The sequence below is a fragment of the Trichoderma breve genome, chromosome 2, assembly GCF_028502605.1.
Source record: "Trichoderma breve strain T069 chromosome 2, whole genome shotgun sequence".
NCBI lineage: Eukaryota > Fungi > Ascomycota > Sordariomycetes > Hypocreales > Hypocreaceae > Trichoderma > Trichoderma breve.
This window is the reverse complement of record NC_079233.1, coordinates 156,907-180,368: the sequence shown is the minus strand read 5'-3', so window position 1 is coordinate 180,368 and position 23,462 is coordinate 156,907. Positions and strand designations below refer to the sequence as shown.

General features: G+C 46.2%; 9 protein-coding genes across 9 annotated transcripts; 3 read left to right on the top strand and 6 right to left on the bottom strand.

Annotated features, from left to right (window-relative positions):
- Positions 1-349: 349 nt before the first annotated feature.
- T069G_02311 (major facilitator superfamily domain-containing protein) lies at positions 350-1,648 on the bottom strand (the record flags this gene model as incomplete). Its single annotated transcript, XM_056169521.1, has 1 exon — positions 350-1,648. One exon carries the CDS (start codon positions 1,646-1,648, stop codon positions 350-352), a length of 1,299 nt encoding a protein of 432 aa, XP_056030413.1.
- A 507-nt stretch (positions 1,649-2,155) lies between these two features.
- Positions 2,156-3,832, top strand: T069G_02310 (fungal specific transcription factor domain-containing protein; the record flags this gene model as incomplete). The annotated part of the gene is made up of 1 exon (XM_056169520.1): positions 2,156-3,832. The coding sequence occupies one exon, from the start codon at positions 2,156-2,158 to the stop codon at positions 3,830-3,832; it is 1,677 nt and encodes a 558-aa protein (XP_056030412.1).
- A 478-nt stretch (positions 3,833-4,310) lies between these two features.
- On the bottom strand, positions 4,311-5,348 carry T069G_02309 (nmrA-like family domain-containing protein; the record flags this gene model as incomplete). Its single annotated transcript, XM_056169519.1, has 3 exons — positions 4,311-4,766; positions 4,826-5,245; positions 5,316-5,348. 3 exons carry the CDS (start codon positions 5,346-5,348, stop codon positions 4,311-4,313), a joined length of 909 nt encoding a protein of 302 aa, XP_056030411.1.
- A 547-nt stretch (positions 5,349-5,895) lies between these two features.
- T069G_02308 (fungal specific transcription factor domain-containing protein) lies at positions 5,896-7,780 on the top strand (the record flags this gene model as incomplete). Its single annotated transcript, XM_056169518.1, has 5 exons — positions 5,896-6,791; positions 6,872-6,968; positions 7,033-7,304; positions 7,355-7,671; positions 7,725-7,780. 5 exons carry the CDS (start codon positions 5,896-5,898, stop codon positions 7,778-7,780), a joined length of 1,638 nt encoding a protein of 545 aa, XP_056030410.1.
- A 329-nt stretch (positions 7,781-8,109) lies between these two features.
- T069G_02307 (enoyl-(Acyl carrier protein) reductase domain-containing protein) lies at positions 8,110-9,097 on the bottom strand (the record flags this gene model as incomplete). The annotated part of the gene is made up of 4 exons (XM_056169517.1): positions 8,110-8,352; positions 8,449-8,696; positions 8,800-8,884; positions 8,939-9,097. The coding sequence occupies 4 exons, from the start codon at positions 9,095-9,097 to the stop codon at positions 8,110-8,112; spliced, it is 735 nt and encodes a 244-aa protein (XP_056030409.1).
- A 5,157-nt stretch (positions 9,098-14,254) lies between these two features.
- T069G_02306 (uncharacterized protein) lies at positions 14,255-15,034 on the bottom strand (the record flags this gene model as incomplete). Its single annotated transcript, XM_056169516.1, has 2 exons — positions 14,255-14,655; positions 14,761-15,034. The coding sequence occupies 2 exons, from the start codon at positions 15,032-15,034 to the stop codon at positions 14,255-14,257; spliced, it is 675 nt and encodes a 224-aa protein (XP_056030408.1).
- A 2,847-nt stretch (positions 15,035-17,881) lies between these two features.
- On the top strand, positions 17,882-19,438 carry T069G_02305 (uncharacterized protein; the record flags this gene model as incomplete). The annotated part of the gene is made up of 1 exon (XM_056169515.1): positions 17,882-19,438. The coding sequence occupies one exon, from the start codon at positions 17,882-17,884 to the stop codon at positions 19,436-19,438; it is 1,557 nt and encodes a 518-aa protein (XP_056030407.1).
- Positions 19,439-19,632: 194 nt separating this feature from the next.
- Positions 19,633-21,561, bottom strand: T069G_02304 (amidase domain-containing protein; the record flags this gene model as incomplete). The annotated part of the gene is made up of 5 exons (XM_056169514.1): positions 19,633-19,745; positions 19,802-20,225; positions 20,281-20,328; positions 20,387-21,217; positions 21,289-21,561. The coding sequence occupies 5 exons, from the start codon at positions 21,559-21,561 to the stop codon at positions 19,633-19,635; spliced, it is 1,689 nt and encodes a 562-aa protein (XP_056030406.1).
- A 383-nt stretch (positions 21,562-21,944) lies between these two features.
- Positions 21,945-23,380, bottom strand: T069G_02303 (glycosyl hydrolases family 28 domain-containing protein; the record flags this gene model as incomplete). Its single annotated transcript, XM_056169513.1, has 4 exons — positions 21,945-22,070; positions 22,123-22,252; positions 22,307-22,734; positions 22,784-23,380. 4 exons carry the CDS (start codon positions 23,378-23,380, stop codon positions 21,945-21,947), a joined length of 1,281 nt encoding a protein of 426 aa, XP_056030405.1.
- Between the last annotated feature and the right edge of the window lie 82 nt (positions 23,381-23,462).

Sequence of the window (23,462 nt, the reverse complement as noted above, 5' to 3'; positions counted from 1 at the left end):
ACAGCTCCCGCTTACAACCGATGACTTACGACGCTGGCCCCGTTATATTTTCCCGCCAATAACAGCTGAAAGTCAAACTACTTCAATGCTAGTAATTGTAGTTTAACTGAACTATGGGTTAGAGTAAATAAAATTATAAGCATAGTGAATCATATTGCAACTTCCAAATGCATTGATTCTCATAATAACATTTGAGTATCTAGTTATTTACTAGTGGAAGAAATTCTTTGACTTACATGTGTCTTTCAGGAATTGACAGGCAGTGAGATAAGTTTACATGAAATATAGTATACGACTGTTCTATGGGATGCTTTAACAAAGACTTCTCTCGTAAATAAACCATCCTTATCTACACCTTTGCCATAAACTTGGGCCCAGTTTTGGCAATCCTTGCCGCCAAAGCCATCAAGGCCCCAAGCAGAATGCACGAAGCAGCAAACATTTGCGCCCCTAAATAGCTCCCCCCTTGTCTTTCTATTATGGCGCCGCAAATCGCAGGACCCGTTAGAGTTGAGAAACTAACAAACCCAAGAATCATTCCGACACGCGTTCCGGTCTTGCTGGGATCGGGAGTCATGGTTGTGGCGACAGCTGGGAAGAGTGCCTGCAATGCTGCAGCAATCAGTCCATATACAATGGCAAAGGCATACAGTCCAACGGCCGACGATACTGCCGCCCAGCAAAATACTAGTAAGCTGGCAGCGAAACTCATTGGAATCAGCATATTGAGTATTCCGACCCATTTATCGGCCGCAATTGTTGGCAGAACACGCCCAATGATACCAACACCATTGAGTACCATGAGTAAGTTGATTGGTTCCTTGATCTCGATCTTGTCTCGAGCGTAGGTTCCGAGATAGAAGAATGCGAAGTAGAGACCCCAAAAGTTTAGAAACATGCTCAAAGAGAAGAATAGGAATGGCACGTCGCTGAAGGCAGTTTTGTCTGTCCATCCTCCCGTTTTCCGTGGTGGGAGACGAGGCTTGAACCAGATCAAGCAAGGGATATAAGTCGCGAGCATGATGAAGCCCATAATTCTAAGAGTCCAAGGAAACCCAAAGTTGTCGTGGAAAATGAGCTGGTTAATTAACACAGGGTACACGAGCCCGCCCACAGCGGCGCCAGCAGCAGACACGCCGACGGCAAAGGCTCGATATTTCTTAAAGTACTGGGAGAGAACGGCTATGGCTGGGCAAAAGGTCAAGCCGTTGCCGATACCGAGGCAAACAGATTGCGCTAGGAATATCTGCCAGTAAGCCGTGCAAAGCGATGTCATGAAGATGCCCAAGAGCTGGAGGAACACCCCGCACGCGAATGTGATTCGAAAATGGCCAGCATCGGTCAGACGCCCGGAGAAAGCGCCAATGGAAAAGAGGAAGAAGACCTGGACACTGCCTATCCAAGAGATGGAAGACTGAGATTTGCCGAGAGTCTGGGTATAATATTCTTGAAAGACGCCATAGCCGTTTGCTACGCCCCAGGTGTTGAAGAAGATGATGTGCATGAGCAGGACGTGCATCCACGCCGTGAAGCCGCCATCGGGAGGATCACTGGGCTTATCTTCGAGCTCTTGGCTACCCAGAACTGTCTGATCTGTCTCGCATGAAACATTCCCATCAATTTCTTCTGCTTCCTTTTCGAACCCCATTATTCGATATGACTGAGCCTTGTGGTTGTGCTCTTATCAACTGCTGTGTATAAGCTCCCTTGGACTAGTATGGACGACTTGTTGTAGGCATACTGCAAACGCACACGTATGAAGTCGAGCCAGTTTTCAGGTTCTTCCTAGCCCGAAAGACGGCAGAATGAATTCAAGTTTTTCATTGCATTCAAAGCAATGAAAATTTCCTCCATACCGCCTTGTTATCAACTGCCCAAAGCTGATCTCCGCCTCCGATGATATCCTCTACCCGCTTTATGCGTGATACCCGTTAGCTACCGTTATTCCCGCCAGCGCTATTTCTTGTTTTAGTAAAGTCCCCGTATGTCAGCCCGGATCTCGCAAAAGTAACTTCATTCGGTGTCTCTTGGCCAATCCATCAAGCTGTTGATTACATCTAGGAAAAAGGGAATGAAGAAAAAAAAAAAATTGTTCACTTTACATAATTTCTGTGACTTGATTCTTCGCTCGGCTGAAGCCGTATATTTTGGCGTCATGACTCGACTGGAAGGGCGCAAACGATCAAAGCTCGCATGCCAGACGTGTCGCGAGCTCAAGCGGAGGTGTGACGGCGCTCATCCGTGTGGGACATGCGTTCGATTCGAGTATCATTGCAATTACCAGGTGGCTAGGAGAAGAAGAGAGCCGGATCGTAACCCGGGCCCGACCGGAGATCCGGCGCCGGCGTCGGCACAAGCTCCAGCGCTGCCAAGTCTGAAGTCTTCCCTTGACGATGTCGCATCATCGACGGCGAGTTCGCACGCCCAGGCTCGCTCGGTGGAGGCGAATTCATGTCCGGCATTTGTCAGGAGCATGGCTTTACGGCTAGATCCCAAAAGAAACCCTCGGATGCACAGCTTTGCCTGGAACGCCTTTCTTGGATCACGGCGGACTTCACATACCCCGGCCGTCCAATCGATTACGGACGTGGTATCCCAAAAGAGGCTACAAGAACTAGCAGTCGTGTATCTTCTAAAAGTTGACCCGGTTTATGGATTCATCGATCGCGAGCAAGTCCTTCAGCGCATCCAGCAAAGATGGGCCACCCGCAATGCTACTCATGTGGAAGATGCTGTGCTATGTGGCATCGCTGCCCTGGGATGCTTGTTCTCGCAGGTAGATGCTGACACGGCCGAGGTCGCGTTGGTAGAGTTGGCAAGAGTCTTGCTTGAGAAGACCTTGTCAACCGCCCCGTCCGCTGATATCATTACGGCATGGCTGCTCCGCGTTATCTATCTCAGGATTGCGGACACACATTACGCTGCTTGGATGGCAAGCTGTACGGTGATGCACATGATAGATGCTGCTGGTCTCAATATAGAAGCCCCAGAGGAAGCCATAGATCTAGCCCCTCACCAAGATATCAGCCTAGAGCTAAGGAAGAGGATAGTGTCTATTGCCCAGCATCTCAACATATGGATGTCGTTTGACATGGGGCTCACCCGCGTTGCTCTACCTGATACAATCACGACAGTCCCCTTAGTGCGAGAGGGAGACTTTACCAGCGAGCTCATAGAATTGCTTCCATTCTCAATAGAGCTCGACCCGCAACGAAAACCCACGGCATTTGAGCTGGAATATGCGCTTCAAGTAGTGCTCGGCCGCATGCATTCTAGCCCGCCGTCAGTTCTTGCTCAGTGCAACTTGGCGCTCTGTCTCTGTCGCCGACTGCGGTCAATGGACGTTGCGCTGACGGATTCTGTGCTCCAGCAGGTGCTCACGCTGACATCAAACGGGATTCGAGCTGTCCAAGCAATATTAACCGCTCGCTCTCCTTGGCATCAGATGACCTATGTGCCTTTTCAGATTGTGTGTGTGTTGCTTGCTATAGATACAGTTTCGTCAATCTCTCAGCTACGAGACGCAATGCAATGCCTTCAAGACGTATGCGCAGTTTACAACACCGAGGCAACACAGGAAGCGTTGAGGACGGCCCGCTCGCTCGTCTTACTACACCAAAGAGGCAAAGAGATGTTTGCTTCGGCCTTGAGTGAGATATTGAAGAGTCGCCCAATGAGCCCCGTTGGAGATGCCACAGACAATTGCCCTGTACTGGATGATACAGCTGGCATGAATAATTTTTCGGACCAATTCTTTGGCCTCCAATATAACGATATGGATCAACTTTTGAGCGCCGACTTCTTCTGGAATATTACCAATAATAGGTTCTAATATGCATAAAACATTGATATAATACCAATTCTATAATTTTTGAACTTTTCTTCTCATTCAAATACCTGAGCTGACACTGCTTTAACATGGGTATCCACTGAGTATAATCTGAGTACTCCGTAATGCCTGAGTTGAGAGCCCCTGCTCATTTGAGAAACCCACTCGATTCGTCGACCTCTCAATGAAGAACAAGTTGTTTCATCTTGCAGCTCGCTCAAATCAGTAAACAAATAGTGTATCTTACAGAATTCCAGGGTAAGCCACCAGATGATGATTGAACAGCAAATTTGATGCTAGAAAGATGATATGGCAGAGAGATGTTCCATAGGCTGGAAAACGAATTATTCACAGTGGATAGTGGATTGAAGACGCTAAGACTGTTTATTTATTGATCCAATAGTTCTAAATGCGACATCCGATATATCATCTTCCGGTAAAACCGTGAGATATCTTCAGCAGCAGTTACCGTGGTAAACTATTAAATCTCACTGAGCTCCTTCTTGATACTCTCTCGTAGACCCAGGTTATCCTTGATTCCTAATAAGTCGGCATCATTCTTTCCAATGTTGACTGGGTCTTGAGAGTCGTCTGCCAGGAATGTATACTGGACAAAAGGGACCACAGAGTTGGCGTAGTCACCTTTCGCCACACTGTCAGTTGCCGCTTTGATCAAGTCGCTGCCTTTCAGCTTGGTAACCTGGAACTTGGAACCAGTCTCTTCTTCGAAAATCTTCAAAACCTCGTTTTGTGTGATGGCGAAGGAGAATATAGACAGATACTTGTTTGCAGTCTCTTCAGGTTTCTTCAAGACAGCAGCAACAGCTTCGCCGATAAATGAGACATGTGTCGCTGCGTATGGCTTATTGCCAGAGTCGACAATTGTCCCAGTCTTGTCTTTGGCATTGATTCCGAGTAGAAACTGAGTTTTGATGCCCTGTTTTATTTGTAAGATGAATATGCGCTACACGGATTAACGGGTAAGTGAGATCTTACCCAGTCAAAGAACAGCCCAACTGCCAATCCTGTCCAGCTGAACCAAGGGTTTTTCTTGACAACCTCGGAAAGATAATCGGTTACGCTGATTTTGTTAGCCAAGATCCAGCCGAGACTCCTTTCTTCGGTACGCCGCGTATCGACACCAAACTCGGATGGCATAAATCGTCGGACCTTGGCGGCGACAGCAGCATCGATGATTGTCTTCTGGTCGCCTACTGCTCCGGGTGAGATTGTAGAAACAAGAGCATCATGCCCTTGGAGAACACTTTCGACCGCTTCTTTCGAAGTTATATCAATTCTTTTGACAGTAACCCTATCGGTAAAGGTCGCTTGCGACTCGAGCCGAGTAATAACTGTGACTTCAAATCCGGCATCCAAAAGCCCGTTGACGACATGGGGACCAAGGTTTCCGGATCCCTATGAACTGATCATTAGCACGACTGAGGAGTTGCGTAGATGAATGTATTTTTAAAGTAGATGAACTTACACCCAGCACCGCAACCTTTCTAATAGCAGCCATGTTTGTGCTGATTTGTGACGATGGTCTTTCGTACGTAAATTGAGGGTTTATTTAGTGAGTGTTGAGTCTCTTGTTGCTTGCTGAGAAGTGACTGAAAACTCAAGATAACTCATGGCTTTATATATTGTTGCAAAGTCTGTTACATCAGGCAGTTTTGGACAGACATGAATCAGTGTTGCGTATGCGAATGACGAAAGGGCCGCTGCTGATGAAGCATCGCGGATTTACATGCTTCTAACTCTATGATTACTATCCTTACTATCCCAATACGCACACGGAATGATCCGTTATATGCCATCCCGCCTTCGTTTACCAAGGATCGAAACCCTTGATTCCAATCCTTCAAAGTAGAAACATTGCGGTTGTGTTGATGCAGTGTGGGTCAGTGATGAGTAAACGTCTTGGTCTAGTCTCAGCAATACCCGACTCGTGTCGGATTTTCGGCGGTAGTATCGGTGACTGGCGGTCGACAGCTGATAAATCACCGCAACTACCGCAATACACCGCAGCGTGTTGGCCTTTGAATCGAATGTTCTTCGTTGCAAAAATGGAACATCAGCAGTCGGTAGCTCGCATTTCCTGCTTCTCGTGCCGTCACAGCAAGAGACGCTGCGACAAATCTCTACCGACATGTCAGCTTTGCATCCGCAGGGGAGTGGACTGTCGCTATCCTAAACGCCGAGCCCAGAAGTATGTTGTTCTACCAGAGGGAGATGGAACGACCGAAGGCGGTATACCAGCAAGACACGATCTATTGGTAAACAAAGTAGCTGATAGCGACCGTTCGAGTGATTGGGAGCAACAATCGCCGTTGGAAATCTCAGGTGCTACATCGAGCGCAATCCAGTCATTCGCTACGGCTACAGCCATTCAGTTTATTGCACCCACTCTTTTCCGCGAAGCACATTTAGAGATCCCGCGCATCAACATCACCATTCCTAGCCATGTTGCTGCCCTTACAGGAGAATTCGAGCAAATTCGCGATATATCTGCTACATTCTTCTCACAAGTTGTTATATGGACCCCCGTCATCTTTCGCAAGAATTTCTTCAACATTGCCCTCAATCCACTGTCTCCCCGGCGGACTGAAGGCATCCTGCTCTCGCTATGCATGAAGTTGTACTGCACACCAACCACCCAAGATGAGCGAGATGGAAGAACAGCACTATACAAGGCAACAAAACAATTCTACTGCGAAGTAGAAGCCGCTGGAATCATGTCCATCTGTATTTTGCAATCGGCAATCTTGATTGCTGTCTATGAGATCGGACACGCCATCTATCCTGCTGCCTATTTGACTGTTGGAGCCTGTGCCAGGTATGGCATTGCACTCGGCTTAGATAAGCTGCTTGTGGACTTGACAGGAGAGAATAACGCGGGAAGACCTTGGATGGAAGTAGAAGAGATGAGGAGAGTTTGGTGGGGGATTCTCATATTAGATCGGTATGCATCTTAATCTATTTTTTTTAAGAGTGAATCTTCTTCACTCTCTCTGTGAGATGATCGGCTAACCCGGGTTACAGATTCCTGAACCTTGGTAACCCACTGAGGGGCCTGACAACAAAAGATCCAGAGTACGATGATTATCTTCCAGTGGATGACTGGACATTTCTGAATGCGGTGAGGACCGCTCTTCTATGACCAACAATGGATGACACCGCTGATAAAGCCTACTTCTTGTCAGACTGCAAAGCCTCAGGATAACCTCAGGATATCTGCTGCTTTCAATCTTAAAATGGGCGTGTTTACACGACTAGCCCAAGCAACCTATTTAGTAAATCAGGCTCTCAAGTTCTTGTCATCTCTTCCGCCACCTGGTGACCCAAAAGACACCGTCGACATTGCAAAAGATACTGCACAACTACGGCGCACAATTTGGGCATTGATATCTGTAACCAAGTCGGAGTTTGATGCTCATGATCTTGCAACCTGCTGTCAAACTGCGGTTTCTTATTGGTGCGTCATGTTGACGGAGAAGTCCATGATAATCACTGACTTGTGTTTAGTGCCATATTGTTACTTCAAGATGCTCATTGGCGGCGCGTGCGCATCAGTTCAACTGAAGACGCTTACAAGCACCTGTTTGCAGAGTCGGAACGTGTCTTGGAAAACCTGGCACGCATGGCATTCTGTCTCCGAACCGACGAGGAAGAAGGGCGATGCTTAGATGAAGAATTTCCCGTGTTTCTCATGCAAATAGTTTATCAAGGGGCATTGACGACGATTGAGATGGGTCAGGGCAAGCCAAACGAAGAAATTAAGGAAAGAATAGCAATATACAAATGGCTACTCCAGCACCTACAGTCAAGATGGCGGGTAGCAGGTAAGTTCAAGCACAACAAAAGTCCCCGGGAATCGCTAATAGTGTTCATATAGGCATATATCTGTCCATTTTACAATCTAAAGAAGCAATGATGGCATCTGTTGTCTGAAAGCTGGTCCTGGATTCTCGTAACATAAATTAATTCAAGCGGACACATCTAGATTATTACACAAACAATATTAGACTACATGTTAAACATATGTTATCAGAGGTGGATAGATTACAACTAGCTGCATAGGAAATAGTCCGCAGCTTGGGAGAGTTGGTGGGGTTCGCATCAAAAGCTCAATGTCTGTGATGTGTAATAAAATGTCACAACAAGTGACTTTGCGTATTCCTTATTTGCGAGGCCCCTCATACCACTGCTGTTTGCTGAGAAACAGGATTTGCCAGACCAGCATGATGAAGCTTCTGTCTTCTGCTACTATGAACAGTGTTTTACACAATGCCGCCGCTAGCGGAAATGTACTGGCCTGTAATCCAACGACTCTTCTCGTCTGCTAGAAGTAGAACCGCATCGGCGATGTCACTCACTGTTCCAACTCTATCTTCAGCTCTTGTGAGAGAAATAAGCCACTTCTTCATAGCTTGCGACTGAGGATCCCCAGCAGGTACCGAATCTGTATCCACTGGCCCTGGTGCTATAGTGTTGATGGTGATGTTTTTGCCGTCACGACCAATCTATCAGCATATTAGCAAGCTTTCTTCTATTTGCCGACTCCAACAACCGATTCCTTATATATCGTTCGGCGTTTCGTGAATAGAGCGCAAACTCACCTCCCGCGATAGACTCCAAGTTAGCTGATCCATGGCTGCTTTAGCAGCGGCATAAATCGGCAACTGGTAAAATCCCATCTTAGAGGAGACGCTTCCGATGTTGATGACACGGCCCCCGTGAGGCATATGTGGGTATGCTGCTTGCAGAAGGAGGACCGGTCCGACCACTACTACTCCAAACACTCTGAAAATGTCTTCTGGAGGGGTTTGAAGCGTCGGCGAGTATGTTGCTATGGCAGCATTGTTTACTTTGAACAATAACAGAATTAGCATTTGATCATAGTCAAGTAACTGTGGATGTTGTTTCCAAGACAAGGACATTTGATTACAACAAACGAGGAGGATTCTTACCAATAATGTCAATGTGGTCGACCTTGAATCCACTCAAAGTGCCTTCGACAATCTTTTTGGTCCCTTCAGCAGTGGAAACGTCTGCCTGTATCGAAATCACGCTTCCTTTGCCTGCAGCAGCCTCAATAGTAGAGACAACCTCGACAGCCCTTGCCGCAGACGAGTCGGACACATGGTTGATCGTGACACGGGCTCCGGCACGAGCTAAGGTGAGAGCGATGGCAGCCCCAATTCCATTCTCTTTCCCTGAACCTGTGATTATTGCAATCTTGTTTGCGAGAGGACCTTGTACCGCCATGTTGAAGAAATTGAGATGTTGCTATGATGACTTGTGGATGTGAAATGTGGGATAATCCAGAAGAGGGTGACTATGTGCTCCTTATATAGCAGAGCTTATTCATTTGCGTTTGCCTGCTTAGAACATGATAACCATAGTTCCTGTATCGAAGTACATCGATTCAGATCTATTAAACCTCGTAATTACAAAGCCTCCTGTGCCGGAATCTAGGCGTATTACCTATAGCAGGCAGTGGTCCTTTTTTAGCCTCATTTTCTGTATTATACAATTACTTTACAAACCAAGTAGTAACTGTTACTGGCATTCTACTAGCGGTTTGTGGAATTGCAAAGCATCTCGATTAGAAAGACGTGATTATGAATCTCGTCATGAATGTCATTCATGGACCATGCCACAACCCAAAGAGAAACAGTGCTCTGCTGAGATTAATACAGGCTTGACTTCTTACGAGACTGTTTAATATGAATATCACGTCTTTTAGAAAGTACCCAGTTTATTGAGCTAATAAGAAAATTATTAGGGTATACGGAGTAGTAAGCTGATGATTGGCATAACTTCTACAAAAAAAGTAACCTGATAAGGCAAATGGTGTTTCTTGTCTTGCAGATTAGGGGGGGGGGGGGGTCGAAATAGAATTTCCAGACCAGCTCTAACTGTAAATATAGGCATGATACTAAGTATTCGAGAGTGAGACTTAGCCATGTCGGGGACACAAATTACTCCGACGGATAGTAGTACTCGCGACCGGATAGCTTCTAAGTGCACTCTCATGGTAGTCGTAAACGGTGAATACACACCTCAGCGAGATAAGTAGAGTGGCAAATTTGTATGCAAGCTAGTTGACTCTGTTGCCCAAATTTGGATACATTACACTATTCTTGTCGCCACGCTTTACTTGAATCGCATAAGCGGATATTTAGCTTAGGTTTAATCTTTTCTTTTGGCAGGGAATCTAGCTATTAGTCCACCGACAAGCTAATGCTATGTATTGTTCTGTTGCTGCAAGCTGATAACTGTTAAAACGTACTAGATATAAAACATGTCTACCTTGGCACCAATTTTCTAGTGCTGAGGTCGCTCTCAACATCATGAACATGAAGAAAACGCTATCAGCAATCTGCGCATAGAACCATGACGCTAATTACTCCAGCAGAACCCGAACCTAATATTTCCAGCGAATTCCCCTTCGATCTCCATGTCATCGATGTCTTGAATGGCAAAATAGCATATATCGACATTGGCAGTCCTTTAAACGATGATATCGGTTTAACACATATCTTCATTCATGGCAACCCAACCTCGTCGTACGTCTGGCGCAATATCATTCCTCATGTTATGCCCAAAGCTCGATGTATTGCTCCCGATTTAATCGGTATGGGTTCGTCATCAAAGCCGAACATTTCATATCGCTTTCACGAGCACGCAGAATACTTGGATCAATTTTTAGAGAAAGTCGTCCCTACTGGCAAAGTTATCCTAGTAATACATGACTGGGGCTCTGCTTTAGGTTTTGATTGGGCTTTCAACAATAAACATCGAATTGCGGGACTCGTCTTTTTCGAGTTTGTGAGGCCATTTCCAACATGGGAGGACGCATCCCAAAGGGACATCCAACAAGCTTTTCGGTCCTTTAGAGTGGAACAGACAGGAAAAAAACTCTTGATTGGGGAGAATGCATTTATCAACAAAGTATTGGTTGATGGAATCGCCCGATCTTTATCTGATGCAGAAATGGATTACTATTTAAGACCATACTTAAAACCATCTGATCGCGAGCCACTGTATAGGTGGCCTAATGAAGTCCTAATTGAAGGAGTGCCGGTAGATGTGAATGGAAGACTCACAAAATCTCATGATTGGCTTCTGCAAGCAGACATTCCAACTCTACTATTTTGGGCTGATCCTGGGTGGGTTATCAGAGCAGAGAAAGCTCAATGGTACCTGAATACATTGCGCAATGCCAAAGGCATCTTTGTTGGAAAAGGATATCACTTGTTACAGGAGGATCACCAACATCGTATAGGGACGGAAATATTAGATTGGCCTCAAAAGATCTAGTATAATAGTTCCTTGTAGCCAACTGGTATTGGTACCAACTTGCGTCTTTGAGTCTGTTGCAGTTTACACCAACTCAACTGCCTACACAAGCGAACGCGCGTTTAGACTGTCCCATCTTATCAACACTTTTTCCTTTGGAAGAATAGACATATGTTAAGTGCACTCAATGCGGCGCTGGTTCCAATCATGCTATGGGCCTACTTGCTGGGTCTGTTTATCGATTCGCGCCGACCCAGTCGTGAAAGGGTTGTCATTATAAACTTTGAAGAGCTTGAATCAAGAGGTGAAGATGAATTGGTATGGGAGAAGGCTACCTCAAGCTTAGAGATATTCGCGAGTACCTTAAGTCCAACTAAAGTGTTGTTTTTTCCCACGAAAAACAGAGTTATAGTTTATGCATGTCAGTTTCTTTGTGGTGCAAGTGTGTAAGGAACGCGGTTGAATGCACACTCAGTGTCAACCCCGTCCTTGAATAATTCCACCCGTCCCGCGAAGTCTGGCCAAGAAATAGCAATCAAAACACAAGAGATGAGATCTAGATTTGGCCGATATTCTTCGTTTTTGTCCAATTGAAAAACCCCGCCTGATAAAAGGAAAGCTGTGGTTTACGTAGCTAATCCGTCGAGTTGCTGTCACTCCATTCTCCTTTAGTACAAAAGCAGTTAGATTAATACGCTGTGATTAAGCGCCTAGTTCACAACATAATACGGAATGGTAACTCGGCATATGAACTTGGTATATGAACATGGCTTACAGACTTGGCTTATGAAGTTGGCTTGACACTGTTGGAATATGCCAAGGCCAAAAAAGAAATGGCAAAAAGGTTTAAGGCTGCGTAATTTTGATTAGTAAATAGTCGATCTGAGCATTAATCAGCATCACTACTAAGAACTACTGGTGCTCCTGGGAAGTAAACCTAGAGGGTTTTGGTGCTTACGGGCCCCTAGTAAAAGACTTCTTGCGAATGCAATGGTTGCAAGAGCGTTTAGTGAAGTTTTTTTTCTTCTACAAAGCCTATTATGTATGAACAGGAAACATTAAATAAAATAATCTAGGGTAAGATTTCTTTCGCAATAAGAGGTACAAACACCCTTGTCTACTACCTCGGTAGGTATAGCGGCCCTTGTCGGTGTGTATGCGCTATTGGCCAATTTGGCCGGGTGGTAGTAAAAGGCTTACGCTCCCCTAGCAAGTAGGAGAGCCTTCTAGGGGGATATTTCACGGAGCCTTCTCCGTTACTTCTGTTCCGAAACATCTTGGATCATCAACAGGAGTACGACAATACCCATGTATTCATTTATCCAAATTCATGGAAAAGAAGATGTCAAACCGGTCGACCGGGAACGGCGACAACTCATTCGCCAGGTTGCGATGATCAAAGCTGGAAGGGCCAGAAAAATTAAAACTGCACGCAATCGACCTTTGCCACGCAACCCAATTGTCTCTTTACCTATTAATCCAATGTTATTGGAAACTCAGCAACCACAGGTACTCTATAAAGAGCCAGGATCGGGCCGCCGAGATCCTTTTACCGCTTATCCTGTGCAAATGTCTCTTCGCATGCACGAAATTATTGAGCAGCGTGGGTACTTACAATGAGAAACGGATAACGATTGTTTTCCGAATTCTTTCAAGAAAACTTACATTTCAGTTAGTGTACGTCGACCCTAAAAAACACTTTTGCGGCTTTCGTTACTTCTGGCTCCCGATGGCCTTGGGAGATCCTGCTGCATTCCACCAGCTGCTTTGTAATGTTTCATTAGCAGCCGCAGTATTCACAGGATCTCCAGAAAGAAACAAGGAAGAGTCAGTTATTCACCATAATGCAGCAATAAACAACGTCATGAGTCGTCTAAGAGTTACTGGTAAGGAGCAGGCGGCTAGCCTTGTCCTTCCCATTCTTGCTCTTGCTCAGCATGCCAATATGTACCGCGACGCTGCAAAATTTGAAGTGCACTTTGCAGCTCTTGAAAAAGTGGTACAAATTGGCGGAGGCCTTGACAATATGACGTTGGAACCTTATACTCGCCTTCTGCTACTCTTTGTCGAAGTGAATTCTCGCGCTCGGAATGACAGCCTTCCATTGTTTCCTCTACCAGTTGACCTCTTGAGATCTTTTCAAATCAGCTCCGCCAATATTGAGGATACAGTTTATAGAGATCTCATCTTGAAATCGCCGTTTAGATCACTTTTCCCAGATGGCATGGACTCGTTTGCTCAAACATTGTGCGATACGAAGAGCCTAGGAGAAAAATTAAACGAATATTATCGGACCATGGGAGATGAGCTCTGGACAGATGCACGTATATCTGGCTTTCGTATCTGTGTTTTATTACACAAACTGCTCTCAATTCAGTCCCAAATATTCAGCAGTTCTATAATTACACAGAGTCTAAGAGATGCCACCAGGATCTCTGCTCTTCTGGGTCTAGCAGCAGTCCGAAGACGATTTTTAGCCTTTCAAGTTTTCACCGATATTCACCTCGCAAAATTAAAGGATCTCCTAAACTTTTTATTCCCTATGGTTCTTTGCGATGAAGAAAGCAACGGAATCATATTATTTTGGCAGTTCTTCATGGGAGGTATGGAGGCAACTGACGCTGAGGACTGGTCATGGTTTGCTACTGGCATTTCGATGTTAGCAACCCAACTTGAAGTTGAATCCTGGGCAGCCGCGATGACGATCCTTCGAAGTATTTTCTGGATTGATTCAGTGCATTCCTCGCGAGGTCGTGCGTTGTGGGATGCGTCTCAAAGTATCATGACTTTACTCTAGTAACGTCGTGTATGCCATGTATACTATGCGGCTATATGTACTATAAATTATGTTGTCTTGCAAAGGTCAAACGCGATTGCTATCACATGGGTAGTTATAGAGGAATATGGCGATGCAAATATTGCACCATCATGATGGCGGTAATTCCGTACTATTCATTCACGTTCCTAATCATGAGTAAACCGCGAATAGCATACGTAATTATTGTTGCTAAGTATCCAGTAACCGTAAAATTGTTGACTTTTCTCTCCCCTGGAGCGTCGTAGTCTCGACATGGCTTCTCGGCTAACATGTTGTCCATTTCCATCATGTCTATGAGCCGCTCACCGCGTCAATCGAGAAGCTGCGCTCACCAGTAGAACGCGCGAGTACCACTGATGCAGAAGTTCCACTGGAGGAGGCATCGGTCCCTTGTCGCCTTCTATCTTCTCGTGGCTGGAGAAAAGGCAGCTCTTGAGTGTTAATCGCGCGACTTGAGCGTCGTGATCAACAACAGCACCAATGGCGAACAAACCATCTGCAGGCCGTCCGCCCTGCTCCCGAGGAGTGCCGCCGGCGCGGACTAAAATTTCATTGGGCGTGTGATCAACCACTTCAAAGTGATCTGTCACAGCTGTTCCGACCTCATACTTTGAGGCAGCGAACTGGTCTCGCGTCCATAGCTGTGAGGATGTCTCAGGGCCGTACCATTTGCGATGCAAGTACTGTCGCTGTATGGCATAGCCTGTCTTTTGTTAGCACAAGTGACTATGCTAATACGAGAGCTGATACCACCACAGGTGAGGCTGAGGGGTGCCGGGGTTAACAAAGAAAAAAAAAAAAGACTCACCCCAGCCATGCCATACGCCACGGCAGAGCTCTAAGGCAAGGTCTCCCTCCTTCTGTAACAATTCCGGACGAATGCGATTCAGAGGAATTGTCTTGACGCAGATGTCATTGGTAGCTGCGTTTTTATGCGGATTATACTTCTTGTATGCCTTGGAGCTGTATATCGCGTCGTTGAGAGGAATCGGCGCGATGATGCTTGTTGCCACATGGAGATAGCCTAGTGCTGCAGCTGTGCCAACAGTCACTCCCACAGCGGTCTTGCGGATGATACCCATGATGTGAAGCGGTTAAACTCAAGAGTTGAAAAGAATACTGAATGATAAGCCTAATATTGTAGCCTCGGACTGAACGACTGATTGCACGTAGGTGTTTTGTTGAAGAGAAAGATAAAAATTTGAACGCTTTTGAGTTTTTACTGCCCTGTGTGAACCGCACTATCTGCACATTCCAGCAGTAAACATGCGTTCTTCAACGTTTTAGCGTTGTAATCGTGCAGCTTTGGCCCACCGAACCTTGGCACCTGGTGATTATTGGTTGGTGAGAAGCTGTCGACATCGCGACCCATGATTTTGCATAGCGTATCACGTACATCTGCCATCAACAGGATGGTGCGCCGGATTCAAATAGGTACTGTAAACTACTTTTAGATAAGATGTATGCGACTCATTTATTAAGTGTCCTCTGGAAATTTGAAGATGCCTAGACTAGAGTTAACCAGGACCGTCGATGAAAATGTGAATATTGTCTGATTCAATTATGCTTGCTCCCTCTCAGCACTGCGACGATTGATGATTTCTAAAATGTTTGAAACTAAGTAAAGCGGAATATCTACAATGGATAGTATTAGAATCAATTTTGGTAGCCACGAGATGATTTGTGCGCTTGAGCAGAACTGGCACATTAAACCAGTACATTGACATCTACATTCTCAGTTCATCCCCATGTCGCTCACTTCATTTTTGCGATCTACAGCCTTGTGCTAAATAGCCTGTGGAACTGTAGTAAGATAGCATGCATTCTGGCCGGCCTCACCTGAGCTATCTGATCGCAAACAATTGGTCGTATCATGAATGCGTAGGGGAATGTATAATGACTTGGATGGAAGAATACCAATTTCGATAAACGACATATAGTTAATCAGATAATAACACTGATCATTTGACCTCATGTATGCCATTTCAGGATGTGAAGGCACAAAATCTTGACTTTTTTCTTTCTTCTCTTTTTCTCTCATGGAATGAATGGCTTAAACATGAATTCTACTAACTTGGCTCACCCCAAGTAATTTCTTAGGCATTCGACCGAACCAGAATTACGACCGTTCGTTCATGCTGGACACCTTGTAAGGAAAACGAGGCGGTTTCATTCTTAATCTGAGTAGATATACAGCCTAGGCAGCCCTCCACATCCAGTGCAAAAAATCGATTGCTGGAATAGTGGCCTGATCATCAATGCTAGAAATGAAGGATATGGCTGCCCAAAAAGCATGTTTTCAGGAATTTGCTGCAAATAAGTGTACTGAATGTAGAGTGATTTACAACAATGCCATCATTTAGGCACGGTCTTGGATGCTCAGATCGGATGCAAACACCCCCGCATCACAAACACAGGGTTAACTCGTAAATCTCGTGGCATCAGTATCACTTTGCTCAACAGCAATGGCTTCTCTAGACAACCTCTCAAGATTCTCTGTATAATCATATGCGGCTATAAGTTAGTACTGCAAGGGGCGGTGGTAAAAATACATTGAGCGCACATGTCAAGATGGAATGCTTGCGGAACTCGCCGACGCAAAGCTGAAAATAAACTACATGTATCTCATGGTTGGCAATCCTAGTTTGGAGACCCGTAGCTGAGATTCTGGGGGTAACGGGTCTCGGCCCTCGTTTGCTAAAATTGATGCTAAAATATCGCTCTCTTTCGAGAATGGTTCATTTGGTGATGCAGAGAAGATCCCACCATGCTTCCCCTCCGTCAGGTGTCAAACCATGGCCTAATAGGTGCTTACGCTTTAGCTCGGCTTGGGCCAACCATAGCATCGGAATCTCCAAGGGCATCACACTTTGATAGGTAGTCTGTCTACTCCGTACTTTGTATAAGTTGTAGTAATAGTGCCTTGTAGCGTCAACCAATAATGCGGAGGGCAATTGACTTCAACCTACGCTCTCCCCGCCGCAGTCCATGTTGGGTTCTTAGTGTGCTTCAGACGACAATCAAGCCTTCGCTTGCTCCAGGCACACACGTATCCGATGATACGGGGCGCTCCGTGCTCTAACAAAAGATCCGGCCAAGATTGCCACGCGCAGCCTTAGTGCCCGGAAGCTTGACCGACAGACATTTTTTTCCGGCCAACGGGGAGCAAATTGCCCACCGAATATCGGATAGCCGGTGCCGTAGCGTCGTGCTATCATGCTGCTAACCTTCAATCTTTGGCCACTAGTGCAAATTCGATATCAGTCCGACTTTGGCCCCTGATACAGATAGACTTGAGTCCAAGCTTGATGATGGAAAGGAAGAAGGGCTCTATGTATTTCATATAGTGAACAACAAGAACAGTGCTCAAAAGATGCTGTAAAAGTGCTCAGTTATCGAAGGGATATCGATTTGTCATGAGTCCGAGATGTTGTTTCACATTCCTCTCGACCCCTCACTCGATCAGCAGTCAGACATTAACAATACGTGATGCATACTCGTACTACGAACTACCGGCCTGAATATTGTGTCTCCACCCCGCAATATCAAATGATTAGCGTACGTAATTTGCGTTCTTCATTCTCCGGTTGGGGCAAGAATCGGGTTTGGTGAGCCGACGGCCTCCAGCAATCAGACCTTCTAACTACGGGAAAGGCGAGTTGGTTCAGGCCTTTGTTGGTAGCGTACCGAAGATAAGCCTACCTCGTACTCCGTACAATCTTTTTGGGTCGCGTGAGGGCGGGCAAAGGATGCCGCTAAGAAAAATCGGTTGAGCAGGGGTATCGCTCGGGGACTTCCGTCGTCTTATCTGAAGAGAAAAATGGAATGTTAAAAGCAACTGCTCCGCACTGACTCAAGTTCCAACCGGGAAAAAAAGAGGTGCAAGTTTTCGTCTTCTTCCCCAGGCTTTCACAGTCAGATCTTTCCAAATGGATTACGACCCTGAAAGCGGCCACAGGGCTGGCCATCCTGCCAATGAGAAGGATGTCACGGCCGTTGTATCTGATGATACCTCGGGACAGTCGTTTCCCAGCGGACCAAGGAGTGGTCTGTTGTGGCGACTGCGCAACCTGGAAGCCCAGATGGACAAGAAGCTTGGTATTGAATCCGAAGCCATCGAACGCAAACAGGAAGAAGACAAGAAACCGGTTCCATGGATCGAGCAGTTGACGATGGCCTTGCTATGGGCTAGCGGAACCATGAACACATCTTGCTTTGCAACTGGATTTCTGGGTGCTGAGTTCGGACTGAGCCTTAAACAGGCCATTCTTGTCACAATCTTTGCCTCACTTCTTGGTGGCGCTGTTACCGGCTACTGTGCAACCTTTGGAGCTGCGACTGGCTTACGACAGATCAGTGTCAGTCGCTACAGCTTTGGCTGGTGGCCCAACAAACTCATTGCGCTACTCAACAGCATCCAGCAGATGGGTTGGGCGGCTGTATCATGTATCACAGGCGGCCTTGCCTTGACTGCCGTATCTGACGGCCATGTCTCCCTGATTCTCGGTATCGTTATTCTGGCTGTGGTTGCATTGGCCATCTCGTTTGTCGGACTGAACGCTATTCTGGTTTACGAACGATATGCCTGGTTCATCTTTTTCGTCATCTTTATGATCATTTTTGGCGAAACTGGACGCTTTGCAGACAACACCTCGCCACCAGCTGCCACAGGTGCTACCCTTAGTGGTGCTATTCTCAGTTTGCTGGCTATTGTGTACGGTTCAAGCGCCTCTTGGTGCACCATGGTCAGTGATTACTATGTTCACTATCCGGCCAATGTCAGTCGAGTTAAAGTCTTTGTGATGACTACTCTTGGAATTGCGATTCCTACGTCAATTGGCATGGTTGCCGGTTGCGTTGTTGCCTCGGCGTTGAACTCGAAGCCCGAATGGAGCGATGCATATGACGAGGGACTGGGTTATCTGATCCAAACAATGCTGTACCCACGAGGATTCGCAAAGTTCTTACTGACACTGCTCGTTCTATCCGGTATCAACACCAATGTCATCAGTATTTACAGCGCTGCTATTTCCTTTCAGCAGCTCTCGCGACCCTTTGCTCAAATCCCCCGATTCATCTGGACAATCTTCTGCTTTCTCTGCATTCTTGCCCTGGCTGTCGGCGGCAGAGAACAGCTGAATGCCTACTTGCAAAACTTTTTGAGTCTTCTTGGATACTGGTGCACTAGCTACGCCATCATCTTATTCCAAGAGCATTTCATCTTCCGAAAGGGCAATTTCAACAACTACGACCTTGATGGCTGGAATGATCCCGCAAGACTACCCATCGGTATCGGAGCTTCGGTTGCATTCGGCCTCGGCATTGTATCCTGGGTTATGGGCATGGACGAAACTTGGTACATCGGACCTCTTGCGAAGACCATTGGAGATTACGGCGGTGATGTTGCCAACGAGTTTACGTTTGTGGTAACGGCATTGACCTATGCGCCGGCCAGATATCTGGAATTGAAGTTCTTCGGCCGGTAAAGAAACCACAGGCCTGTATATACGATAGCGTTGCTTTTTTTACGTGAGATAGTATGATACCTGGAGAGACGGTCGTGGGCAAGGCACCCCATGCTCCATTTAGTGGTCTTAATACAAGCAATAAATAAAGATTACGACATATTTGAGTCGTTAATTGAGTTATCGGTGTCCAGATTGAATCTTAGGTAGCCTAATTAAGCTAACAGATCTGTGATCACCTTTGCTAGTGCCAATGTCTTTTCCTCTTGAAGCCTTCTACCGACAACCTGCAGTCCCACAGGGCTTCCATCGTGTATCTCTGGATCGTCTATAACCATTCTCAGCTTCAGTCGAGTGGAATCTTTTACTTGGAAAAGTACTTACATGATTCAAATACTTGCTTATCAGTAGGATTAGCAGCAGTGTAGCCATCGTCGACAACATCAACATTCTTATCAACGTAAGTGACTGGAAAGGCGACTGAAGAATAGTCCAAGACGTTTATAATCGTCGAATATGTGACATAGTGATAAGTGTTAGGCCTGGTTCCTCCATAGGGAGACACCGGTGAAATGAAAGCATCCACAGGCTGTCCCGAGTGCGTGAGATTGGCAGTACTGTTCCAGTAATCGAGGTACTCTTTGCGGTATTTGCGCTTGGCAATGTTATTTGCCGCAATATCACTAGCCCTTTTCTGCTCCACGGGCTTGTTGCCATATCGTCTCGAGATGTGTGAAATGACTGGTTCACCCGAAAGGCCGTGTGCGTTATGAATGTCTTCTCCTCCTTCATACATCCAGGCTTCCACCTGTATACATAGTTAGTATAGCCAATATCTATAGGTGTTATTTAATGGGACTTACCGCAATGTCCAACCCTCTAGAGTGAGGTGGTGGCTTCCATTCAATGACCTTGAGATAATACTGTCAGCACCCTTGTGTTTATTCTTCACTGAGATGAGACACAAACCTCGTGACCAGCAGTTTCTAAAGTTTTCACCACAATCTCAATAGCCCTTCGGACTGGTGGGCTAGGCAAGACGACGTCGTCTCTCCTCAAGACACCAAATGACAACTTTTTGGAGCTTCCGAGCTTCCCGACCATAGCTTGTAGCCGATTGGTTTGTTCGTCTCTCCATGTGAGTTCAATGACCATTGGATCATGCAACCAAGGCTGCATGCTTAACAAAGCCTTCATTACAAACGTCAGAGATCGAAGGGTTGTAGCCATGGGTCCGACGACGGAAAGAATGCTCTCCTGACCATCCATGCTGTTTGGAGTTCTCTCATAAGGTAATCGACCAGTAGACGACCGCAGGCCGTAAACACCGTTGAAGCTGGAGGGAATACGAATTGATCCTCCAATGTCAGTTCCCATGCCCACAGGACTACCCCGAAGGCTAAGTAGTGCGCCTTCACCACCGCTGCTACCACCGGCGCTTAGATGACGATTTTTGGGATTGAAGAGGTATCCGACAATGTTGTTGTGAGTCTCTGGCGACATCAACGATGGTGGCACAGTAGTCTTGCAGTAGAAAACGGCTCCAAGTTGGCGCAAATCTGTAACCAACTGGCTTTCAAAGTGTCGCTCTTTACCAGTGCCTTTTTGGCCCTCAAAAGTGCCTATCCATCCAACGTATCCCATCGTTGTTTCAGCGCCTCTGACGTGAAATTGGTCTTTCAGACTTATTGGTAGTCCATGCAGTGGGCCGATGGGTTTATTATGCTCATGGTAGTATGCGTCAAGCGTGTCAGCATGCTCTAATGCCACATCGATGAAGATATCAAGCAAGCAGTTTGTCTAACAAGTTACTTAGCCTCTAAGTTCAAGAAGGAAGATGGAATATTGAGATAGCAAATCGATCAACTGACCAGTTGATGGGCGATTGCCGCACGGTGACAAAAGGCTTCAGTGACGTCTCGAGCCGACCATTTCCCAGTTGTCGTATGTTCCAAGATCCCCACTGCATCAGTTTCGGTGATTTCAACCTCACTCGCGGTTAAGAATTGTTGAATGTATTTGCCAGTGACATCACGTTGTTCCTCGGCAGCGGGGATGGTAATATTTAACCGCCAATGTTCTGGGATAGTATTCAAGATTGCCTTCGCCTTACCCTCGGCGATGGTCTCAAAATTTTGCAACATGATGTATGGTATTCAACTACTCAATGAAGCGGCATATATGGCAATCTAAAGTGTCATGGAGATTGCCATTTCATCATAGGAAGCGGGGGATCGCAGCTGGTGATTGTGTTGTATTCATACCCCGCAGATGGCTGCGAACTCGAGTAGCACAGCATTCCGTCATTAGTCATTGCCAAGAGCAAGATAACATGTTTATCTGCATGTCTATCGTATGTGGAGGACGAAGAGCAGAGAATGGGTTAAGTTTCCTCTTAATTAGGTAGTATATGTTTTGCGTTTTTGGTCCCTTCCATAGTATGGATTTATCTTAAGGACGTTTACAGTCAACCGCCATGCCAGCAGCCATCGCTGCAACCTAAAAATGCTCAACAAGCCCAACAAGCTTAAGAATCCGCCGATACGCAGTTGATGTCTAGGAGGCTCTCGTCCATGTTGGTGCAGATCCATTGGGGAGTCTTGCCGCTTGGATCAGTCACCGAAATGTTATGTGCGGCAATGTTTATGCATTTCTGTAAAACACCATGTCAATACAGGCGGCATACTTCGTAAACCATTACTTACCTCAGTAGAGGAGCATGTCAGGGTCCCAACCTTGGGGTCGTATTTGGTTGACGTCGTCCCCCACATGTTCTTGAAGACGACATCGCTAATGGTCATGTTGGAGGGATACTTGTCGCAGATAGTTTGGTTGCTTTGTCCATAACATTGGTTGATCTCAATAGCCCAGTCGTTGTTGTCATTGTACAATGTGTCGTAAGTAACGTTCTTGACGTATCCAGCTCCTCCACCTCCTGATAGGCCGGGTTCGAATGGAGTGTCAGTACCAGGCCACACTTTGATCCGGGCACCGTCGCTCGCATTTGACATCGAGATGTTGTAGACGTAAATATTCTCAACTATGTCATACTCCGCCGGATATTGGCCCAGTGAGCCGACAGATATTCCATGTGAGCCGTTGCATTGCATGCCCTGCACAATGATGTTTGTGCTATTGGGCTTGAAAGACACGCAGTCGTCGCTGTTATTGACATGTGAATCTTGGATGACAACGGAGTCGCTTCTAAACGTGTCCCATCCATCACCATTTTTGGCAGGATTTTTGCTCTCACTCTTCACAGCAATGTCGATATTGCTGACCAGGATATCACTACTGTTAGCGATGAGGTTAAACCACTGAGAGTGTCAATTTTTGCATCATACTTAGGGTCTAGGAGTTACTTGCATCAGGGGAATTCCGCATTTTAAGACCCGTGACGGACCCGCGTTCAAGTCCGTCTAGGACGAGCAAAATTGGCCGTAAAAGAGTAGGCTCAACTGCAAAGGCATCGTACCAAGCTTGGCCATTCCCATCAATTAAGCCTTGTCCTCCACCGTAGATGTTGACATCTTTGCCTCCAAAGCGCCAAAAAGCGGACGAATTTTGGAAGTCGTACTTGAATGAGTTCTTCACCCAATAGTCAATGTCATTGGTGAATTTGATACTGCCGGTAATAGCCACATCTACAGCCTCTAAGAACGTAAGATCAAGTGGGGAACCAATAGTATACTCTTCATCCAGTATCACGACTCCACCCTTATTACACTTCTTGAAGGCTTTGAGAATCTCAGGGGCATCGTCATTCTTGCCATGACGGCCAGAACCACGGCAGCTAGGGACATAACAGGTCTTGTGGCGTTTCGGAGAGTGAGGAAATGGATGTCCTGGTGTCTTGGGTCCCCAATGAAGGTTGGGCCTGCCAAGCACGGTCTTGTGGGCGTTGATGGGATCCAAAAAGGATAATACCGTCACCCCAAATATAAGGGTGCTGAGAATAGCCATTGTGATTCTCTTGCTTCGGAAGAAACGGTATATGTCTAGGGAAACGAGATTGAGGTGAGCCTGAGATACTACAATTCGTTCA